Below are 24,329 nucleotides of genomic sequence, written 5' to 3'. Positions count from 1 at the left end.
GACACGAATAAACCATAAGAGAGGTCAAACTCCTAGACACAGGCATGCAAACAGAAAAAATATGACAAAAAACACAAATAAACAAACTCATAAGTCATTAAAGCAGGGCTCGACATTAAGCATGTTCATGTGTACATCAGTAAATCGGTCATTCTTGTCTGAGTAAAAAATTAGCTTGTCCCGAAAAAAGTTTTATTTTATTTTTGTTTTTGTTTTTTCTGCTGTGAATATGATTTTTTCTCACCAGTGTTCAGTCAGCTTCGGCATATTTTAAATCTGCATATTTGTGATATATTTACCTTTCATAAAGGGCATTTTTCTCCATAATCTTATATTATATTCTAAAATTTAATCTATACATTCAATTAAAAAAAGACACTATAGGGCTGTTACCAAACAAATTAAATAATTTAAACTGAATATTACAACTGCATTAAAAAAATTATGTTATGAGATTTGTAGTTTTGAATAAAAGTGTTTAAACATGAAACTAAACCACCAGTAGGTGGCAGCAGGTGAGTCTTAATGAGTCAGTCATTGAGTCGATTCATCCAAATGATTCATTCAAACGACTGATTCATTCAAGAATGAGGCAGTCGTTTACAAACAGGTTATTGAATCTTTGATTCAACCAATTCATTGAAACACTGAATCATTCAGTAACGCAAACTGTTTTTTCTCTGAGATGTGTTATGGTTCTGCTGTTTGAAACTATTTTTGCTGTTAAAATAGAACAAAAACAGTCAATATTGAATCTAAAATGTAAGTGACTTGATGTTAATTAATTGTTTAAGAAGCTGTCATAAGAAATCAGTGTTATTTTCAGTCGTGATGGTCTTCAGGAAAACACACTCTTGGTTGTGAGATGTTGTTTAAATGTATCATATGTTCTGTAAGGGATAATGTCCACCCAGCCGGTTGTTATCGCAGAATAAACCCCGACAGAGTGATCAGGTTTAGATATTGTGTTACTCTGAAGGGGTTTATTCTGCGATAACAACCGGCTGGGTGGACATTATCCCGCTTATTACACGGCTACTAGTCTCAAATAAATTACACACGAAATATTGTCTTGAGATTAAATATTTTATTAGCTCTTACGCAAAGCTTCCGCGAAGAAAAACAGTTCCAGACTGCTTTAAGCCTTTATCTATTGCTGCTAAATGTTGAAAATGAATGCTGAAAGGGTTAGTTCACCCAAAAATGAATTTACTCACCCTCAAGTCATTATAGGTGTTTATGACATTCTTCTGTCAGACAAATACAATCAGAGTTATATTTAAAAAGTCCAGGCTAACGTTAATCCCAGCAGTAGTTGGAGCTGTTTCTGAAGTCCATTAAATGCAGCTGTCCGTCAAATAACGTGCTCCACACGACTCCGATGGGTTAATAGAGCCTTCTGATTCCAATCGATGCGTTTGTGTAAGAAAAAGATTTATAAAATAAATATCTATATAAATATAATTAAAACTTTATAAAGGAAACCCGCCTTGAAGTCTTCCATTGTAACCCACGGCTGTTTAAGACACAAGATGGCGCCAGCGTTAAGCACAGAAGTAGAACCGGTCAAGATAACTCGCAGTACCCGGATGAGCGGTGTGTGTTATCTGGGAATAACACACCGCTGTAATGCGCGATTGACCAATCAGAATCAAGTATTTCACAGAGCCGTGTAATAAAAATATATAAACTGCACATTGTGAATGTTTAGCGCAGTTTCTCAGTGTGAACAATGCTCATGTGTTGAGATTTCTCCTCGAGAGGCTGCACGAGCGTCAACAGCGCCACCTTCAGTTCATTATATATTACACTATTATACACTATCGATCGCCACTTACACTAAATTAATTATCATTCTTGCATTTTGGTGATTCGCTCGTTATTTTTTGTTATTGCCGTTTTAATCCACTTGTCCGGTCAGGCCAGTAAAATTCTCTTTCACTCGCCCCTTTAAAAAATCCACTTGTCTCAGACAAGCGTTAATGTCGAGCCCTGATCAAAGATTAACAGAACGTGACGTAAAGTCAAACATTTCAGACGACATTTTAGTATAATGAAGAAAAAAGGGATAACCATAAATCAAAGAAGAATAACACCAAAGGAAACGTAAAAAAAGTGCAGAATATAGATCATATCAGTAATAAAATCATGTGTGGACTATGAGAAGGTAAAGATTGCAGAGGAGTTTGAATATGTGAAATTCTTGCCTTACCTTCCCATTCTGAAAGTCACGGTCCGATTTAATGTGAAAACATCATTTACAAAAAGTGTGAAGAATATATTGACTGTGACACGTTCAAAGCTGGGGCAAAATCAAATATGCGATGCAACATGCCGTGCAGTGGATCTTTCACATTAACACAATAACTCACAAAACACAAATCTTATCGCGCTCATAATTATAGAGACTACACTAATGCTTTTATTATACTGCATTCATACATCCAGCCTCATTCTATCAATATTAAATATCAATAAAATGCAAAATCATATCAAAACATCATAACTGATAATGCTAGAACAACAGTTTAAGAACATTATCTGTTCTTAAACCATCTAAACACATTTTAGCACAAAGAGCTTAATGCAATCACGCTAATGCATGCTGGGAGTCAAAGGCAAATTCATGAGCAGCCACTGGGGTGAGTTTGACCTTTAGGGTCGGACTAATGAAATAAACACCCGTGACTGGCTTCCCTAGGCTTGTGTTTGTTTCAAGCAAAGCCAATATAGCACAGAGATGTGCACTTTTTTATTTATTATATTAGAAGTTAATGAATGAAAAGGACACACTTTTCTACATTCTTTAAAGTGGCTATATGTAGAATACAGAAGCGCTTGTTTTTAGCGACACCGGTGGCTGTTTAGTGAACTGCAGCTAGAAATATAATCAGCAATATACTCACAGCAAATATTATTTTGCTTGGCGGTAAAGGCAGCGCTCGAAGAGGGGCGGTACTCGCACTTCTACACTTTACTCTTAAAGGGATAGTTCACCCCAAAATGAGAGTGTGCAGAGTGTGCCCATCATAAAATGCTGGGTTAAAAACAACCCAAGTTGGGTTGGAAATGGACAAACCCAGAAAGTGGGTTGTTTGAATGGGTCCATTCACTGGGTTCAAACAACCCAATATCTGGGTTTGTCCATTTTGATGTTTTTGTCCATTTTGAGTGTGATGTTTATCTGCTGACCCCCAGGGCATCCGAGATACTAAAATACCAGCACAATCATAGATATATTTGCATAGATGCCTCATTAGTGCCTGCGCGGATCGGTCGAGTTTTCGCTTTAGTTCCGTGTGCGATTGAAAGAAAGGCTCTCGGGAGCGTGTGTAACCATCACATAAAAATCAGTCTACAGGCTTCAGCGAAGTCGGGGAAGGTCTCATTTAAGTTGTTACAAGCTGTTCACACACTGGCAATAAAAACGAGATTAAAGGGTTCCTTCAGCGATTAGCAAATGGCTTTGTATCAGTAGAAACCCTGGAGTTGCTCCCCCTCCTCATATCCCCCTGAGACGAGAGATTTATGCATTTTATTTCTGGAAAAATTCCTCCCGTGACGCAAATTGACGATATTGGCATCATCTTTGGAATGTTTGAGGCTAAAGACTACAGCCAGCAGAGGGAGCCATTTCCACATGTTTTGAACCCACGCATGAGCTTGAAGATCACACTCACAGCTCAGCTCGCAGCTTCAGGGATTCATTTAAATGAATGCTAATTAATGTAAGTGTTTTAACTTCTCAAATTAATTTCTATGAAAGTTAAGCTTGCAAAGGCATGAACTGAAAACGTGCCAGACTGAACTTGCGTTGTGAATGTATGCCAGCCGTAGGTGTTACCTCAGCTCTCATCACGAGAGCTCATCAGCTCATTAATGACGTTAAATGTAATCTGACTCCTGCAGCGTTAGGGCTGTGAGTAGACATGTGCCGATTTTCGATAATGCGATTTATCACGATAATGAATATGCACGATATTGTTATCGTGGGCACTTTAAAATATCGTAAATAATAATTTATTAACAATTTATAATTTTTTTATAATGCATTCAAGAATACTTTGCCCATCAACCGTATAAATGCTCAAAACCGCTGTATTCTGCGTCAAAGGGACACGCGCTCAGATATAAACAAGCCCAACGTGCGTTTGCACATGACTGAACCGGTGAAAGAGACGCGCTGCTGAAGTGCCGCTCAGTGACAGCAGAGGGCGCTGATGAACCGGTGAAGGAGACGCGCTGCTGAAGTGCCGCTCAGTGACAGCAGAGGGCGCTGATGAACTGCAGAATGCGGCTGTTACCCCGGAAACCAGCAAACAAACAAAAACCACGTGTAGTTTTTAAAACAGCCATTCGTTTTTGTAATCTCAATGTTGTTCATCACAGCACCAAATACTTAATAGGCTATTTATTTTCAAACTTAAACATTTTTATGTTTTAATCTGGACTACAACATGCCCTAATAATTAGAACGTTCTGTTATTGTTCAGTAAAACTTTGAGACACGACTTCATTAGTTAACATGTTATTTCATTATTCACCAAACTGACAATGAAAAATACTTATAAAGAATGAATCATTCTATGTTAATTTCTTAGTTACTGTTTAATAACATTAAAATCAAAATAACTTTGTTAATGGACCTAAGATAAAACAATGATCAGTATTTCTTAACTAACATTACCAAAAACATTATACTTTCTGTACCAAATGTAGCTGTTGCTCAATCTCAGTTAATGCATAAACTAATGAGACCTTATTGTAATTTGTAAGCCTACCTGTTGTTCTTTATAGCCTAATTCCTACGCTCTTTAATCTGTTTGAAAATTGTACTTTTACAGCTCTGAAAAAAATCAAGAGACCACATAACATTGATTTCTCAATGAGGGGTCTCTTAATTTTTTTCCAGAGCTGTATATATTTTTGGTGCATTATTGTATTTAAACATTCAGTTATTTTTGTTCTTACAAAAATAGTTCTTAAAGCTGTTATACTATGGCAACACTTTTTTTTGCAACTTATTTCAATATCGTGATAATATCGTATATCGTGATAAAACTTCATCAATTAATCGCAACATGAAAAATTGATATCGGCACATGCCTAGCTGTGAGACTTGCGCGGCAACTCGATCGTTATATTGAACAGATACGTTCAGTTTTTAATTGTAGTGTCTGTTCTCTAACTCAGTCACAGTAATCCAGTAGCAGTGGCTTTGGGAATGGCCTCACTGGGCAGCAAAGCATTCTGGGAATTGTAGTCTTTCATCCCTATGAGACAAAAATACATTTTCTGTCTTTTCTCAGTCTAGAAGGGAGCAAATTCAAATACAGATTCATCTTTCCAGCGCTGAAGTACTAGCCTAGAAATCTAGTCCCACCCTAGTGGCAGCAAATTTAATCTGCCCGCAAGTGTCGTCGAGGAACTCTCAATACCCTTCTGAGCTGTATTCCTCACAATCTGGACGGGCCAATCACGTCGTGTATAGAGTCGGCGGGCTGGGCCATAATGACGACAGCCGAGTTGCGTTTGCGTGCTTCTAGTAAACACAGAAACTGGCGAACGGCGGTCTGTCGAATCAGCTTTGACCGCGACTCTGGAAGACTTGAGTTCAGCTTTTCTCTGAGAAAAGAACAAAGAACGGCACTGAAGTCATTCTTAAAAAGGGAAGATGTGTTCGAGTTTAGCCGACCGGATTCGGCGAATGTTTAATCAGTCAGCGAGCTCTGCTTCACCTTCGTTGCTCTGGTTGGTGTAGCGCTATCCTATCGCGTGCAGAGGGAGTTTGACAGACAGCCGTTTATCCGCCCCTCGGATTGAGCCGTCAATGGAGAGTTTCCAGACCAAACATCTGGATGTGGGTCCGGCTTGTCAGGCTACTGAAGTACCCCTTTTAATACATGATTTCAAATTCTTACATATAGCCCCTTTAAGACAATGGAGATGAATATACTGTATATATATATATTCAGATTTGATATTTGCATGTAGCACTTACAAACTACATAGCATGAACATTTCCACATCACCAAGTAAGCATGCAGTAGTTTTGCATTTGAAACTGTTGTTATATTAAAGTGCACTTGCAGCTCAAAAACGACTAAAGACTGAAATATTAATCCTGATGAAGAGGATTATAGATGTCTGGAGGATAGAACTATTGACTTTTCAGCCCATCTCTGATTAGAATAGCTCCACATGTGTACATTAAACATCATCATCATCATCAAGCACAGCACCAGATACATCTCAAAATCAAACATTCTCATTCAATCTATTTTATAAATAAAACTGAAATGTGTGGCATGACATATGCAAAGGCTTCTGGATGACGCTGTGATGAGACTAAACAGCCATGCAAAGGTCCAAAAGAACAAATGCTGAGAACAGATAAACTCATTTCCACATGCCAAAAAGAGGACCACATATGAATTCAATAAATCATAGCTTTTAATTTTCCAGAAAATTAGGAACTAGATAAATATCTCTACCTCAGTTGTCCTATTGACCATCATCTGTTGCAGCAAAAACAGGGAAGGAAATAGGTGTGTTATATTTCACTCAAACACATTTTCTCAAAGATGGCGGCTTCATGCAAGCGCAAAAGCAAGAGGTCTTCATTTTTCTGTGAGGGACAGTTTCGTCCAGCTGGACACTAGAAAACCGTTCTTACATGAGATGACAAATGGTGTAAGGTCACATGACCACTCAAATCACATAAGTGAACACATAGTAGTGCACCATTGTAACAAATACTTTTGTGAACGCACATTTACAGTAGCAATAAAAAACGTACTTGTGTGAAGCTGCATCCAGTGTTGGGGTAACGCATTACAAGTAACATCAGACTACTTTTTCAAGTAACGATTACTTAACAGATTACTTATTCAAGTAACGGAAGTATGTAATCAGATAATTTTTTCAAGTAATGATTATGTAACCAGGATACTTTTTCAAGTAAGGAGGTATGTAATCAGATTACTTTTTCAAGTACCGAAGTATGTAATCTGATTACTTTTTCGACTAACGATTATGTAATCAGATTACTTTTTCAAGTAATGATTATGTAATCAGATTACTTTTTCCACTAATGATTATGTAACCAGGATACTTTTTCAAGTAAGGAGGTATGTAATCTGATTACTTTTTTGACTAACTATTATGTAATCAGATTACTTTTTCAAGTAATGATTATGTTTTCAGATTACCTTTTCAACTAACGATTATGTAATCAGATTACTTTTTCAAGTAATAATAATGAAATCAGATTACTTTTCAAGTAACGGAAGTATGTAATCTGATTACTTTTTCGACTAACGATTATGTAATCAGATTACTTTTCAAGTAACGGAAGTATGTAATCTGATTACTTTTTCGACTAACGATTATGTAATCAGATTACTTTTTCAAGTAATGATTATGTTTTCAGATTACTTTTTCGACTAACGATTATGTAATCAGATTACTTTTTCAAGTAATGATTATGTTTTCAGATTACCTTTTCAACTAACGATTATGTAATCAGATTACTTTTTCAAGTAATAATAATGAAATCAGATTACTTTTCAAGTAACGGAAGTATGTAATCTGATTACTTTTTCGACTAACGATTATGTAATCAGATTACTTTTCAAGTAACGGAAGTATGTAATCTGATTACTTTTTCGACTAACGATTATGTAATCAGATTACTTTTTCAAGTAATGATTATGTTTTCAGATTACTTTTTCGACTAACGATTATGTAATCAGATTACTTTTTCAAGTAATGATTATGTTTTCAGATTACCTTTTCAACTAACGATTATGTAATCAGATTACTTTTTCAAGTAATAATAATGAAATCAGATTACTTTTCAAGTAACGGGAGTATGTAATCTGATTACTTTTTCGACTAACGATTATGTAATCAGATTACTTTTTCAAGTAATGATTATGTTTTCAGATTACTTTTTCGACTAACGATTATGTAATCAGATTACTTTTTCAAGTAATGATTATGTTTTCAGATTACCTTTTCAACTAACAATTATGTAAACAGATTACTTTTTCAAGTAATGATTATGTAATCAGATTACTTTTTCAAGTAATGATTATGTAATCAGATTACTTTTTCAAGTAACGAGGTATGTAATCAGATTACCTTTTCAAGTAATGATTATGTAATCATATTACTTTTTCAAGCAATGATTATGTAATCACATTACTTTTTCAAGTAATGATTATGTAATCAGATTACCTTTTCAAGTAACGCATTCTGGATTAAATGTGAGCAAGTGTTTACTAATCTCACTTGCACAAAAACACATTCAGTATTCCTCAAAATGAATAAAATTAGTGAAATCTAAACTTAGAATATTACGCAAAACCTGCAATAATTAAATGTTAAATAACACAGTTATACTTTATGTTTTTAATCTCACTTTATTAAACAGTGTCTTTGCTGATGACCTTTGATGATCCAATTCAATGTTACGAATAAGCAAAAATGACTAGATAAATAATTAATTGCTGAAGATAAACTTTCTTCTCCTACGTTCCAAACAAAGCATAGACCAAGCGGCGCCCTCTGCTGTACAGGCGTGAATGTGCATTTCCTTCAGCCTGAGGCTTATTTATTTAATTTCTGGTGTGAAAGGGTCTTCACATTTGACAAAAATAGTTTTATATAGTCAACTTTGTGATGTTGTTGTTGTTGTTGTTGTTGTTGTTGTTGTTGTTGTTGTTGTTGTTGTTGTTGTTAAAAACAAACAAGCAAGCCCAACCCATTGAGTAAAAGTAATGCAAAAGTAATGTAATGCTGTACTTTCCACAAAAGTAACTAAGTAATGCAATTAGTTACTTCTTTCAATATCATTACTTTAAAAGTAACTTTCCCCAACACTGGAATCAAAAGACAGGACATCTAGCAAACATTTACTATCTTATGATTCAATTTTAAATAATGTGATATTCTATATTTATAGGCATCTAGCTAAAATATAAGGTATAAACTGAAACTAGCTAATGTGGCTCAAAAGTTGAAAACAGTAATGCATAAATATTATCCTTTAATATTGCATATAAGCAATTAAATGTCTAAAATTCAGTTTTTGTTCTTTCAAACTAAAACTGGTACATATGTGCATTCAGAACGCTTCGAATGTTGCATGTCAAAAGAAAACTTTTTTGACCAAAAACTGTAAATTATTTACAGTACAAACCATTGGCCATGTTTAAAGAAAAATAAATACCTCTCCTAGCGTATAAAACACACGCAAGCACACATCAGACCTGCATGCACACACTTTCACGCTGCGCGGCTGAGCACATTCAGTTTCTAAGTGCATGCGGCTTGGGTTATGATATACACTAAGAAGAAGAGGGAATGTTTTTTTTAAACTGATAAATGGATCAGGAAGGAATGGGTAAGTAGAGAAAAGAGAGAAACCCGGATAGCGTCGGGATGGAAACACAGGACGCAGGCACATTTATACTGGAGAGAGAAACAGAGAAATGCAGAGAGACAAACACAGACAGAAGATTTCATCTGGCACAAAACATCCTGAAACCACTGCAAGTCACACACACACACACACACACACACACACACACACACACACACACACATACACAAACTCAAGGACAGTGTGACAAGATGCTGAAACTTTAATCTGTTAGTGCATGCAGAGCAGGGATTGAATTTGAAAATAATGATTTGTTACCAATCGGTCCTCCTAACTGTACAAAAACTGTTGTTCTGAATGTGTGTGTCTCTAGTCTGATTCAAACAGCAAAAATGACCCTTTGCATATTATATCGATGTGTTATCTTTATAATAATATTAAAGCATTAGTTCACTTTTAAATAAACTTTCACTGATAGTTTCCTCACCCCCATGTCATCCCAGATGTTCATGTCTTTCTTTCTTCAGTGGAAAAGAAATGAAGGTTTTTGATTATAACGTTCCAGGATTTTTCTCCATATAATGGACTTCAATGGGCCTCAAACGGCTCACGGTCCAGATGACAGTTTCAGTGACGCTTCAGAGGGCTTTAAACGACAGCAGACGATGAATAAGGGTCTTATCTAGACAAACCATCGGCATTTAAACACAAAATAAAAGAGTTTAAGTTTTATAAGCACAAATGCTGGCCTTGCTCTGTTCTGTGAGGCGCGTTCGTGACATTGAAAAGGCGGAAGGAGTCAGTGTGTGGAAGGAGGACCATATACACATATTCGCGTCTTTGTGTGAGTTAATTGTTTAAAAACGCTTTTACGAACACTTGTAAACTCTGAATCGGTACTTCTGCCTTCGTCAAGCGAGATCTTTTCCACGTCACGAACGCGCCTCACAGAACAGAGCAAGGCCAGCATTTGTGCTTATAAAACGTAAACTCTTTTATTTTGTGTTTAAATGCCGATGGTTTGTCTAGATAAGACCCGTATTCATCGTCTGGTGTCGTTTAAAGCCCTCTGAAGCGTCTCTGAAACTGTCATCTGGCCCTTGAGCCGTTTGAGGCCCATTGAAGTCCATTATATGGAGAAAAATCCTGGAACGTTTTCATCAAAAACCTTCATTTCTTTTCCACTGAAGAAAGAAAGACACGGACATCTGGGCTGACATGGGGGTGAGGAAACTATCAGTGAAAGTTTATTTAAAAGTGAACTAATCCTTTAATTTCAGACTACAGGCTAACAACGAATGAAGATGTTTAGGTTAGCAGAACCAGATTACATGAAGAACATTCAGTTCCTGCATTGACTGATGGATTGATTCGAATCACACTCACTGACATTACTCATAATCCTTCAGCACATCCACATACAAATGATATTGTCTTTTAATTTTTGAAGCCACGTTTCAATTTGGTTGTCAATACACGTTTCCTCCCTACCCTCAGCTCTGAGCCGGCCGTATTTACCTTAGACTGAACATCGGCATTGTGGTCATTTTGGAGCAGCAGGGCAGCAGATTTGGTGTCGTCCTTGCGGGCTGCGATGTGCAGGGCAGGCAGACGTACTTTTCCCTTCGTGTCATTTTCTAGAAGGATGGACACCACCTGATTATGGCCTTGCTGCAGTGCGATAGCGAGAGGTGTGAAGCCATCCTGCAAAACCAGAAAAGGGGAAACCAAAAATAATGCACCGAAACTTGCATTACACTGCAAAAAAAGTTCTTCATATTTGATATTTTTTCTTGTTTCTAGTCCAACTATCTAAATATTCTTAAATCAAGATGCATTTACTAGATACGTAAAATAAATGGGGAAAAATATCTAAATAAAGTGAGTTTTTGCTTAAAACAGGCAAAATGATCAGCCAATGGGGTGAGAAAAATAATCTTATTTCTGTTTGGGACGGAAACAAGAAACAAGATTATTTTTCTCATTCTCTTTCTCATTTTCTCAATCATATTTTCACAATTTTATTTACAAAAGATGATATTGCATCTGTCACGCAAGGAGCTTTTGTACTCCTTAAACGAATGTGTTAAAGGATTCACATAAGGTCCCAAGAGTTTCTTTGTTTTCTAGAAAGACTTCAGATAATATGTGGACTCATGGATCAAAGCGATGGTCACTGGTTTCACAATTCAATCCATTTGTGATTATCATGTCAGCGATTCGATTTGATATCACAAGGATCACGATTCATCCTCAATTTTCACTGATACTGCACAAGGCTACGTTTTCATCCCTGAATACAAGCATACATATATAGGAATTCTCTTTTTATTTGATCTACTCCAAGGAAGTACACTTCATGAATGTAGCAAACAAAACACAACGTCAGTCTGAACACAGCTTTTAGAACCGATAAAACTAGTAAATAGGCTTTTAACTCTTTCCCGGCCAAACACTTTGGCAAGTGATACGATGCTAACGATTACAATTAAAACGACAGTTAAGAACAATAGGTAGGTATGGGAAGGTCTAAACATGAGATAACATGTGTGTGTTCTTAGAATGAACACAAAACGACAAATGTTGGTGTTTATGGAAACACCCCATAAGAAACAGAAAAGTATTCTTGCAAATCTTGTTGCCTCTAATGAAATAAGTCGTTCGGGCACACTTTCTGTTTGCCAGGGTCTTCTTAGTGGATGTACTGTGTGTCTGTTTGAAGCGGATAAAGACAGAGGAATGGCGTCATTAAGGCGTCACCGTGGCTGTAGTGTAGGGGTAAGGCGCATGTCATTAAGTTTTGACGCAACTCGATCAGAGGTTCGAGTCCGCCTTTTGCCACACTCTCTAACCGAGAAACACTTATTAATAAACACGTTAGATGCTTTATTTCCACTTTTCTAATATTTTCTCAATTCTTTTTGAAAATAAATGCCTTTCCGATCTGATATGTGATGGGAAACGGGAGTAGAGAGAGTGTCGCAAAAGGCGGATTTGAACCTCTGATCGAGTTGCGTCAGAACTTGATGACATGCGCCTTACCCCTACACTACAGCCACGGTGACGGACTTTACCCATTTCTCTGTCTTTATCCCCGTCAAATGTTACTATCGATATAGCCTCTGATTTTTTTACGGTCACACTCGTCTGACGCCTGTCTGATACATTCTTCTATCCAGTCTTATTATGCCGCTTTCATCATCGCTCAGATCATCTCTACAGCCGGCCAGAGCGCTGCATAAATAATTAGCCACGCGTCCCTTGGAGGGCGGGGCAATAACAAAAGCCAGTATGGAAATACACAGACAAAACAAGGCGATTTCAACCTCAAAATATACGCTTTTTAATATACCATTAATGCCATCTCAAACACGGAGAGGCTTCTTCGGGATTTCAACTAACAGATTCTGCAAAAAAGCGAAAATCACATAATTTGAAACTCATTTAGCTAGAAAGTAGAGCTGCCGACTTAAGTCCCTGGTTTCCGTGACGGGTCACATATTATGGATTGATTAGTGTTTGTTTCAGCATTATAAGTAGCCAATCAGCAGTGACTGAATGACCAGTGAAATCTTTTGAGTCAGTTAAAGAGCCATTGGGTAACAAGAATTTATAGCCAACCTAAGCATACTAATCAGACTGGTTCTTAATTATGAAATGGTTATTTTCCAATCCTAAGAAGCTGCAAAGAACCATTAAAACACCTTTAGGTCTAAGACATATGTCAACGCAAGTGCTTTTAACTGGTTGCAATGATAGTAAGAAGTATATAAAGTCATATTTTTGCAACATTGTCAAGCTACAGTTTTAGAAGCACTTTACCTCTGTCGCTGTGCTCTGGTTTCCACCATTCTCCAAAAGATATCGCACCACATCTAAATGGTTTTCTTGAGAAGCCATGTACAGGGGAGTGAATCCATTCTGTGAACGAATACATTATTAATGATTGAGGTTTTTAACTTGAGCACGTTTGCAGGCATAATCGTCGGACTTGTTCCTACCTGAGATTGTGCATTAATGTCCGCTCCCCTCTTGACCAGGGTCTTCACCACTTCTCCTTGTCCTGCTAGAGAAGCGATGTGGAGGGCTGTGTTTCCTTTCTGTGAGCCAAACAAACACAATCATCCTTTGAGCAGATAACTCAGACATTCTGAGCAGAGCGATGCAACAAAAGCAAATAGAGCCCATTATAATCAGTGATGCTGTCCACACTATTTCTGACGTACTCCATGTGCTTGTGCTACTTCTGACAACAGTACAACTGGATTCAGGAGCGTTCGCTTTGATGCGTTTACGGCCCTGAGATACTTTAAGTGGAATTGAAGAACAGAAACACCTCTGAACTCCCATTGGTCAGTGGGGATGATGTAATAGGTGGGTGTGGCTCTGAGGCTCCGCCTTCTTTCCACAAGGAAATCTTCTCAGATTCATTTCTTCTGTTTAGTTTGTGTGTAAAAACACACACTAGTAGAACAAGTTATAATTCTAAGAGACTGACACTGTTTTCATGTGTAAAGCTGTAAAGCTGCTTGATCTATTGTATAAAGTGCTATATAAAAAACGTGAAGCGACTTCACTGGAGTGTTGAATCTCAGAGCTGGTTCAAACATATCCACATCTCCATGATCAGATGCTTTCTGAACAGCTGTTTTCTCACCGCTGGTATTTTAGTTGAGTTTATTTTGTTATTAAGAGGAAAGTGGGCAACACACATACAAATTGTGAACTTGTGGTGCAGTAATAATGCAATAATGATAATAAATTAAAATAATATGATAACACACTCTCTCTCTCTCTCTCTCTCTCTCTCTCTCTGATGATCACAAACATAACATCATTAAATATTAAAAAATAAAAGGATTCCTTTCATTAGGAGCTTTCAGTCTCTCCTCATGTCAATAGTGAATCTGCTCATGGCTCGAGCACAATTGGCTTTTAAAGGGAAAGGGAGATGAGATTCTGATTGGTTTATTGCTTGTTACACCCAAAACACAACCATGACTCGTTAAGAGATGAGGGAATGACCCTTTTAGACCATGAGCCGGGAGCACAGACCGTTTTTCCAACCAATATACTAGAAAAAGTGGATTCGGACACCTGCGCTGTGAGCTCAGACCTGTAAAATAGGGCCCATAGTCAGTATAATGTCTGTTAGGGAGCATCAAAATAAAGTGTTATTAAGCAGACTGTCTACTAATACTCTAATGGTTGCTAGTTGACATGTAGTTGCAAAGATAGTTTATCGTAGAGTGTTTAAAGTGATCTATGGAAACCAAATGAAACACTGAATCATTACTGTGGGTCTGTTTGTTTCAGATATGAATCGGGTCTGGAGTAGAGTTGGCTAGCTCACAAAAAAACCTAGAAATGCGGTCTTGAAACTACAGACTCCGTTATTACAGGATTACACTACTGGATCAAACATTGGGCGCGCCACAACAACTTCTGGCCAGACTGGCACTTAAAGGAACCGTGACCGCATTACCACCTTGGGTGTGCTTTATTTTCCCAATAATTCAATGGGTTGTCGTCATTTATTCCTTACATAATGAATGGGATCCTATGTTGCCAGCATGTCCTGAGTAAAAGTGATAAAAAACTTAAAAAAAACTAATGACTTCTTGTGGCCTGCGTATTCACAACGAGTACAAATAGCGATGCAGATTAAGACTAGGTGATTTCCAAGGCAGATATTGACTTGGGACTATATTATGGGGAAGCACAGGCGAAGCACTGCTACTTGGGTGCAGAGATATCATGCCATTCATGTACTGTATGAAAAATAGGTTGTGTTGCGTAATATCTCTGCGCCCAAGTAGCAGTGCTTCGCCTGTGCTTCCCCATAGTATACTCCCAAGTCAAAAAAAAAATGTTTTTGATCACTTTTACTCGGGACATGCTAGCTGGCAACATAGGATTCCATTCATTATGCTAAGCTAAGCTAGCGACAATGCACTGAGACAAAAATGCATTTGCCCACATATCTAAATGTAGGAAAGAAGTTGAATAAGTCCTATTTCTAAAAACGGTGGAGTGTTCCTTTAACATTAAAGTCTCCGTAAGCCTTCACACCAGCTCCATTCATGTTTTCCTGGAGAAACTGTACCTTAGTTGAAGAATCCACTGAAGATCCCCTGTCCAGCAGCTCCTGGACCAGCTCCATGTGTCCTTCCTTTGCTGCCAAGTGCAAAGCGTTGAGGCCATTCTGTGGAGGTCAGAGACAGAAGTTACCAAACCAAACAAGACAGAGACGTACAGAAGACCGAAGTATACCTCCTCGTCCATTTCCAAGGTATGTTCTCTGTCTCAAACTCATATATTAAGGAGAGTTAAATGTCCCAGAAGCTGTTGAATGTCTGTCAGAGCAATGGTCAGTCTCCAAAGGGTGTATTAAATAGTAAAGGAGTGTTGCACACTAACAGACGACCACTCCTGACTACCCTTAAAGGTCAGCGCAATCTTCAAATCACACGTGGATCCGTTTGGCAGCCGCTCACAGATGCACATAGAAGTCTTACTTTCTGCACCTCGACTCATTTGGAAAGCCCTGCATGCTTTCATCGTGTCATTATTTAGAGTTAGGATGCACTGTAAACCTCAAACGCTCAAAATGCATTGGTTTGAGTAGAGCCAACTCAAATTAAACAAGTTAGTTCAATCAAATCGACTTTTATGAGTATTTAGAACTTTCTCTTTCTTTTGAGTTCTCAAAACTGACACATGTTAAGTAGGGGTGTAACGATTCATCTACTACATCAATGCATCGATTTATATTCCTATGATCCAACTACATCGATCTGTGCTCGGCAAGTTGGCCTTCCGGTCGACATGTATCGATCCAATATCGTTTTAAAAGGTAATCAATCGATTTTATCAATAATAGGAAATAAAGCATTTGATTTAAGCACGTCAGACTTTATCTGGATGTTTTTTCTTAGCACTTTCATTGATAAAGGCGTTAAACGTTACCAGCAGCCGCGCAAAGAAAACAAAACATAACATGGCGGATGACAGAGGAGAAGCCAACGAGCAAGAAATTATCAGGCCACCATTGCGGTCCAGTGTGAGAAAACATTCTGGCTTTAGTAAAGATGGAGATGTTCTAAAGGAGTCGCTCGCTGTTTGTAGTAGTATCAGGTTCAGCCTGAAGAGATGTTGGTTGCACTTCATTTTTGATATTAATATTATATTTGTATTATTTTATGTTGAAAAACAACAGCAAAAGTAGCAGGTATACCTATTGTTAATTAAATCTGAAGAGATGTTGGTTGCACTTTATTTTTGATATTAATATTGTAATATTTCTATGTTGAAAAACAAGCAGAAGTAGCAGTAGTAGTATGGAGGTTGCACTTACTCTACTTTTATTGAAAATGAGAGCAGAAAGGTTAACTTCCTGTTAATTCAACCTAAACTGTTGGTTGCACTTTATTCAAATAAAATGTGACACATTTGTCATTAATTGTTTACTTGTTTGTTTATATCCATAATTAATTGATACCTGATTCCCTTAAAAGAAACAACAGGAATCTGGAAAACTTCATCTGCACAGGTTTATTTCAGTCACACTGATTTACTTTTTGGCTAAAAAGTAAAAAGTTCACTGAATCGTTTCGGATCGTATCATTTTAAATGAACCAATATCGTTCTCGAATCGTATCGACAACCTCAAAATGTGATACGAATCAAATCGTTGTTAAAACGAATCGCTACACCCCTAATGTTAAGTAATCGGAGCTGTTTCATTGCACTTGTTTCTTTTCATTTAGACAAACTTAAATTGAACCAAAATTGGGCTGGGATTTCTATATCCCAGCATGCTTTGCCATGACACTCAAAAGGGAGACTCCATGCCAAAATTAAGTGTTATATTGTGTTTGAGATTAACGTTAAATGGGAGATTTAGTAGTGTTTTTATGCTATTTTGGCATAAAATCTATCTGAGAACAGATTTATGTTAAATGTTTTATATGTCCTCATTCAACATGTGCTATGCTAATGCTAATGCTACCAAAGCATTATGTAACCATTTATTGAAATAGCTAGTTAAGTTTCCACTACTTAAAAAAATTAGATTGCGTTATTTATTTTTAATTCAAAGTATGAACTAGCATTCTCAAGAGCAATTAAAATTACAAAGGTATGATTACAAAATAAAATCGGCAAGTTCTGCTTACTTCAACTGTACATTTATTAACTCATTGCCTAAGTTTTTTGAGTTTTGACAACTTGTTGTGCCTACTCAATCTTGATTTTTTGTTATTATTATGTAATATTACATAAGTATTATTTATGTTTAATATTAATAAAAAAGCAATTAAAACGAGAAAATAAGCAAATGTACTATGGAGTGAATATGAGCCATTGAACAGTTTCCCATGTGCTCCTCTCAATCACAGACTGAGCCGAATGACGAATGATGAGAACTTGTTGAATATATCATGTAACAAACAACCCCAGCGGCCGGCTCAACTTACCTCAAGCTCCTCTTACGCAACCCTATGCTAATACTGGTGCAAATTACAAATATAGTTTGTGATATTTAAACAGCCCTGCCTGGTATCAATTTTTTTATAGACTATACAAAAGTAATAAACATAACTGCTCATCAAAAGCCCCAGTATACACAATGTACACCCAAATAAGTTAGCAAAACTCCAAAACATTGAGGCAATCGGTTACATCAAATAAAAATAAGTTTAAATAAGCAGAATTTGCTTATTTGCTTATTTTGTACTCATACATTTTAATTGGTCTTAACATCAAGTATTTGAGTAAGTAACTTAAATATTTTTAGGACATTACTAATTGGTGACACAATGCTTTGATAGCATTAGCATAGCATAGCACTTACTGATTGAGGATATCAATATAAAACATTTACATATATCTGTTCATAAACTATGCTAATGCTTCAGTCGTCACATGATGGAACCCCTTAAAGAAACACCATAACAGAAACTCTTCTAAACTAACATAAAACATTAATCACCACTAAATCTCCACACAAAAAAACACAATAGAACACTTAATTTTGGCATGGACTCTCCCTTTTGAGTGTCATGGCAAAGCATGCTGGGAAATAGAACCTCAGGCCAGTTTTGGTTAAATTTAAATTTGTCTAAATTAAAAGAAACAAGTTCAATGAAACATTTCAAATTACTGAAAAGTGTTAGTTTTGAGAACTCATAAGAGAGAGAAAGTTCTAAATACTCATGAAAGTCGATCTAACTTGTTTAATTTGAGTTGGCTCTACTCAAACAAGTGCATTATTTTGAGCGTTAGGGTTTACAGTGTGTTTACGTTGCAAAAAAAACAGAAAAAGACTTTCTTACTTTGATTTTTTTGTCTTGTTTCCAGTCCAAATATCTAAATCTCAAAGACATTTAGTCTTGTTTTCTGGACAATAAAGTGACGAAGGACATGAAGGGCCCTATCTTGCACCCAGCGCAATTGACTTTGTACACCGACGCATGTGTCATTCCTATTTTGCACCAGCGCAAAGCGCGCTTTTCCCTCCACAGAAGCACGTCGCTAAACTAGTGAATGAACTTGCGCTCCCTGGGCGGTTCAGCGCAAAAAAGGAGGCGTGTTCCGGCGCAAACAATCCCTGGAGCTATTTTGCTGTTCCATTAAACAATTGCGCCACTGACCAGAAAAAACCCAGTCTAAAGTCAGCGGCGCGTTGCTCGTTGTTCATTATGCTATTTTAAGGGTGCATGCTTGACCATAATGTATAGCATGCACTTACACTTTGCTCATGTAATCTACACAGATGCAACAGTTATTTTTGCAAATCATAAATTGTTACACTAAAACAAATATTAACACATTGTGGTGTGCCACGAAGATGTGAAAAAATAGGCATAAATCTAGCTTACAAATTATTCAGGCGTATTGTAGTAATGAAGGATCCGACCTGTTTGCCCAATAGTGGCAAGACATATATGTATATAAGGACATCTGACAAACTGGTTTGTCCGTCAAGAACCAGGAAAAAAAATCGGCTGAAAAACTGAAAAAACTATTTAACCGACGCCTGTTTAACCGACGCAATTTTGGGTGGGTTTCTCCCATCCCCATACAACACAACTTCTCTGTCTTTCACTGCTCTTACAAGAACATCAGTCTCCTCGGCTGTGAACCACTCCTGGCGTGCGCCTGGTATCCCGCCGGGAAAATAGCAACAGCGCTGGGAAAATAAAAGTTACTTGTGCTTCGCGCTTTGACACTTGCGTTTCAGATCGTTAAAATAGGACCCGAAGTGAGTTTTCGCTTAAAAATTAAAAGCAAAATTATCCTCAAATGGGGTAAAATAATCTTTTTTTTTTTTGTTTGTTTTTTTTTTGTTTGGGACAGAAACAATAAACAAGATTTCAAACAGAATACTTTATATTTATAGATTATATTTCTCACCACATTGGAGGAATAACCTGTTTGTTATAAGAAAAACTCATTTTTATTTTATTTCCCCGAAAACCAGAAAAAATATCTTATATATCATTCTATATATATTCTATCTAACTTAAACAACAGGATAAAAATACTAAGTAAGAAAATATTTTTTTGCTGTGATTAGACACTGAAGCACATTTCAGAAGAAATTCCATTGCATTTTTTTCTGATTAAACTGATAAAGAATATTTAAAGATCCTTGCGATACAAACTGTCAGCTCAATGACAGAACAACCTTTCCTGGGATATTAATAGCCGGCTGTTGTTGCCCTCCATGACAGACTTTTCACATGCTAATTCTGGTCTTACAATCTTTGTTCTCAGATATCTCAACATTTATGCAAACCCAGACCCTAAACACACCCTTAACTATGTCCTCTTTAGCTCATGTAGATGTTTGGCAATCAGTCTTCCAATGTTATACGAGACTGAACACCTTAAATCATCATTTTTGTCTTTGAAGAGCTCCTGCTGAATACACAGGTAAACATGCTCATGGTTTCCTTTGAGCTGGTCTACAAACACAATGACTGGTGGGGACTCCACGGACATCGTCACGTATATACTTTCCATTTTAAATGTCTGTGGAGGAGCTATGTCGTCATATGTGGCACAATTAGAAAGCTTAGAGTCTCTTCTTTCTGGAGATATGCATCACTTTTGCATTTGTTTTAGACAAAGTAATGTATTTACACTCAATTACTCTGGTGCCATTTCCGCCTGGATTTGGCCGACCCAAATTGAAAAGCCTCTCATACACACATACAGTGGTCTAGGTTCAACATGTTGGGGTCATTTTACAGGAAACCCTTTGAAGTTGCATAAAACACTGCTAAAAGTGATACACATGTAAGTATAGGTTGTCTAAGCTGTAATAACCCCCTACACTTTTTTGTTTTTTTTGTGGTTATAAATTCATTTTTGAAAGTGTGTAACTCAGGCCCTGTGTGCTCTAGGACCCTGCAGACACTTTGGGCTGCTTCCAGCATATATAATTAATTTAATGACACTGGAATATTGCATTTATATCACTGTATATGGTGATCCTTCCTTCAGACCCATTTGAATAAATACTGTATACAACATGACTCAGACAAACTTCTTTTTTCCACTATTTTCTGGAGTTTAGTGGAAGCAGCCCAAAGTGTCTGCAGGGTCCTAGAGCACACAGGGCCTGAGTTACACACTTTCAAAAATGAGTTTATAACCAAAAAATTAAAAAAAAGTGTGGGGGGTTATTACAGCTTAGACAACCTATACATACATGTGTATCACTTTTAGCAGTGTTTTATGTAACTTCAAAGGGTTTCCTGTAAAATGACACCAACATTTTGAACCTAGACCACTGTATGTGTGTATGGGAGGCTTTTCAATTTTTGTAGGCCAAATTCAGGCATAAATCCCAAAAAATGGCCCCAGATCTTAAGAGCTTACAGTCAGACGACCTCACACCGCCATCAACACTATGCGTATCCACTATGCTAACCCGAAAAACATGCCAGCTGAAGCAGAGAAAGCCAAAGGACGTTTGAAACCGCAGAGCGAATTAAGGGTCGATGTGCCTGATGTTTACCACACCAGACACACACTGTTGCCACAGCAGAGCTGTTAACAAGCTTTGCACGAGGTCGGCATTTGATAATAGCGATCCTGAAATAGCAGCAAACACTCGTGATGAAGCACCATGAAATAGTGTAGAGTCAACATTTGGAAGATAAAACAGTTGTTGTAGGATTATTGTAGCAATACACTGCCAAAAGACTCACTCTGACTGTCTTGTTTCCAGTCTAAATATCTCAAAATTCTTAAATCAAGATGCATTCACTAGATCAGTAAAACGACAGAAGATATTTGTCCTTGTTTTGTTGAAAATAAAATCAAAATGAAATGATCTGCCAATGGGGTGAGAGAAATAATCTGATTTCTGATTGAAATCTTGTTTCTTGTTTCCGTCCCAAACAGAAATAAGATTATTTCTCTCACCCCATTGGCAGATCATTTTGCCTGTTTTAAGCAAAAACTCTCTTCATTTGGATTATATTTTTAAGAAAACAAGGACAAATATCTGAAGTTGTTTTACTGATCTAGTAAATGCCTCTTGATTTAAAGGTGCCCTAGAATAAAAAATTGAATTAACCTTGCCATAGTGATATAATAAGAGTTCAGAACATGGACATCACATCCTGTGAGTCTCAAACACCATCGCCTCCTCCTTCTGATGTAAATCACGTAAATCAAACTCAACAGAAAAATAAGTGCTTCTCAACATAAACCCAACCGTGACGCAAGCGTTGGGGATCATTTATATGAACGCCCCCAACATTTGCATCTGTCCAACAAGCCGAATCTACTGATGGTCAACGACACTGGAAGATCGCAAAAACGGCTCTCATGACACACGGCTGAGGTTTATTATAATGATGAGGTAAAAACGCAGGCAATTTCTTGGAATTGTATAGACGGGTCACATAGACGGGCCTGCCTGGTCTGCAGGCATGACAAAGCAACTCAGGAGCGACTAGATGCGATCCCTAGTAATGCAAAGATGCTCAGTCACGAAATTCAAAATGACCTGTTGGATGCTGCGTGCACTCTCCTGATGCGACATATTAAACCTGAACTTCATGAGGGATCTTTCTATATCTTTCTTAGCAGACGAGTGTAAGGATGTATCTAAAAAGCAGCTTTAAGGCCCACCCACAATTGGTCTGGCCCATCCAAAACTGGAGTCCTGCTGCCGTGCCTGCTGGCTAGTCGGCCAACTCGTCTTCCTCAGGTTTTTTCCACATAGCAGCGTATAAGTGATCGTATTAGTGCCCCTGCTGTTGGCTCTTCATATTGTGTTATTAGCAGGGCCTGTCACGATAACAAATGTTGCTGGATGATAAATTGGCCAAGAAATTATTATAATAAACGATAGTATTGTTGTTCTGAGACCATTTTCATCTAAAATAATGATAGCATAAAAATGCAGGTACACCTTTTCAAAGATCAATGAACTTTTATTTCTAAAGACTATTTAACACTGAAAACACTAGGTAACTTTTCAACCTTCATAATATATTTTTTAAGACTCTTGTGATGATAAATCGACTTACAATAGGTTGAATGACACGTCTGCCATAGCCTGATGGGGTCTGTATCGTTTTTAATCGTACTTTTAAACGTCGGGTTTCGGGTAGTAACCCGAGAACAAAAAGAACTACAAAACTCGACTGCTTTACGGCATATACGTCACTTCCACCAACACACACACTTCCTTACATTCGGACGTGAACTAGTTCAGGGCTGTCATGTCAGCAAATGCACGCGCGATGGCTTCCCCTGCTGTAGGATGACTGAGTTTACGACAGTAGCTGAGGACATTATTTTTCCCCAACTGTAGGGGGACCCCGAGAGCAAAAGTTGCCCAGTGCTGCTTTAAAAGCAATGGACTCTTAGTCTGTTAGCAAAAAATGCACTTGAATAAATACCACAAAAAAAAAAAAATGGAAGAAAACGGCAACGGATGATTGTGTTTTAGGATCATATTAGGGGCGGCACGGTTCACAAAACCGGTTTTGTTCGGGTCACGGTTTTCGGTTCTGTGTGGTTGTTGTTGTTGTTGTTTTTTCTTTTAATCATTAACACTCCAGAAATTTACTTCAGCATATTATATGTAGCTTAATTATCCACAATTTAGGACATTGATGACATGCTTTTTATTTATTTGGCAAAAAAAAAAAATTATTGTATGTCTACAGGAACTTACCGGTATGTGCCTTTTTTAGCACACAAAGATTAAACTGAAGAATTAACTAACTTGCATTTATCAAACTGGCAACTTCAGTGTAGGTTTGGCTTGTTATTCTCGACGCAAAAATAACGTCAACGCGGGGTGCGCGAGACCCAACTTCGCTTGGCACACCGCGCATCAAATTTTGCAAGCGAAGAAGCACGAGTTCCGGACGAATCTGGGCGGGCTTGACGTCTCATCACACCGCATCCAGTTTGCGCGTCGAGTTTAAACACCTCCCCAAACAAACACACGCTCCGACAGAGAGAGACATGGAAAACAAACACGCATTCAAAAATTATCGTGGCTGGAAAAATTATCGAGCTCATTATTTTTATCGTGCGACTAATTGATTTATTGACTATCGCGCCATTCACACCGCAAGTCCTAATGCTCAATTCTGATTTTTTTGCTCAGATCTGATTTTTTGTTTGGCTGTTCACATTACCTTTTAAAATGTGTCCTATATCTGATTCCAGTGTGAACTGTTTGAGGTTTCAAACTTATACGCATGCACAAAAGAACAATATCAGTGACATGAGACGCAGCACGCCGCTGTTGCCCTAAAGTTCAGGAGGTTATAGAGGAAGTACGCATTTTCACTTTTATTTAAACATGTTTGTCTAACGGAAGACATAACAGTAATGAGCAGGAGCTGAAGAGGAGAAGAACGAAAAGAAAGAGAGCTAAATTGGTTATTTTGCCTGTTGT

General features: G+C 37.5%; 1 protein-coding gene across 29 annotated transcripts in view; it reads right to left on the bottom strand.

Annotated features, from left to right (window-relative positions):
• The window catches only part of ank2b (ankyrin 2b, neuronal), a 213,719-nt gene that overhangs the window by 87,113 nt on the left and 102,277 nt on the right, over positions 1 to 24,329 (bottom strand). For 23 of the 29 annotated variants that reach the window (XM_067447692.1, XM_067447664.1, XM_067448466.1 and 20 more), the window contains exons 3-7: positions 15,495 to 15,593; positions 13,390 to 13,488; positions 13,211 to 13,309; positions 10,907 to 11,092; positions 6,495 to 6,518 (exon numbers count right to left, since the gene is read on the bottom strand). In XM_067447692.1, coding sequence (XP_067303793.1) covers positions 6,495 to 6,518; positions 10,907 to 11,092; positions 13,211 to 13,309; positions 13,390 to 13,488; positions 15,495 to 15,593 — 507 coding nt within the window. The remainder of the gene's footprint in view (positions 1 to 6,494; positions 6,519 to 10,906; positions 11,093 to 13,210; positions 13,310 to 13,389; positions 13,489 to 15,494; positions 15,594 to 24,329) is intronic. The other 6 variants (XM_067447644.1, XM_067447682.1, XM_067447714.1 and 3 more) reach the window with 1 other exon arrangement.

The sequence above is a fragment of the Pseudorasbora parva genome, chromosome 1, assembly GCF_024679245.1.
Source record: "Pseudorasbora parva isolate DD20220531a chromosome 1, ASM2467924v1, whole genome shotgun sequence".
NCBI lineage: Eukaryota > Metazoa > Chordata > Actinopteri > Cypriniformes > Gobionidae > Pseudorasbora > Pseudorasbora parva.
This window is presented reverse-complemented; position numbering and strand designations above follow the sequence as displayed.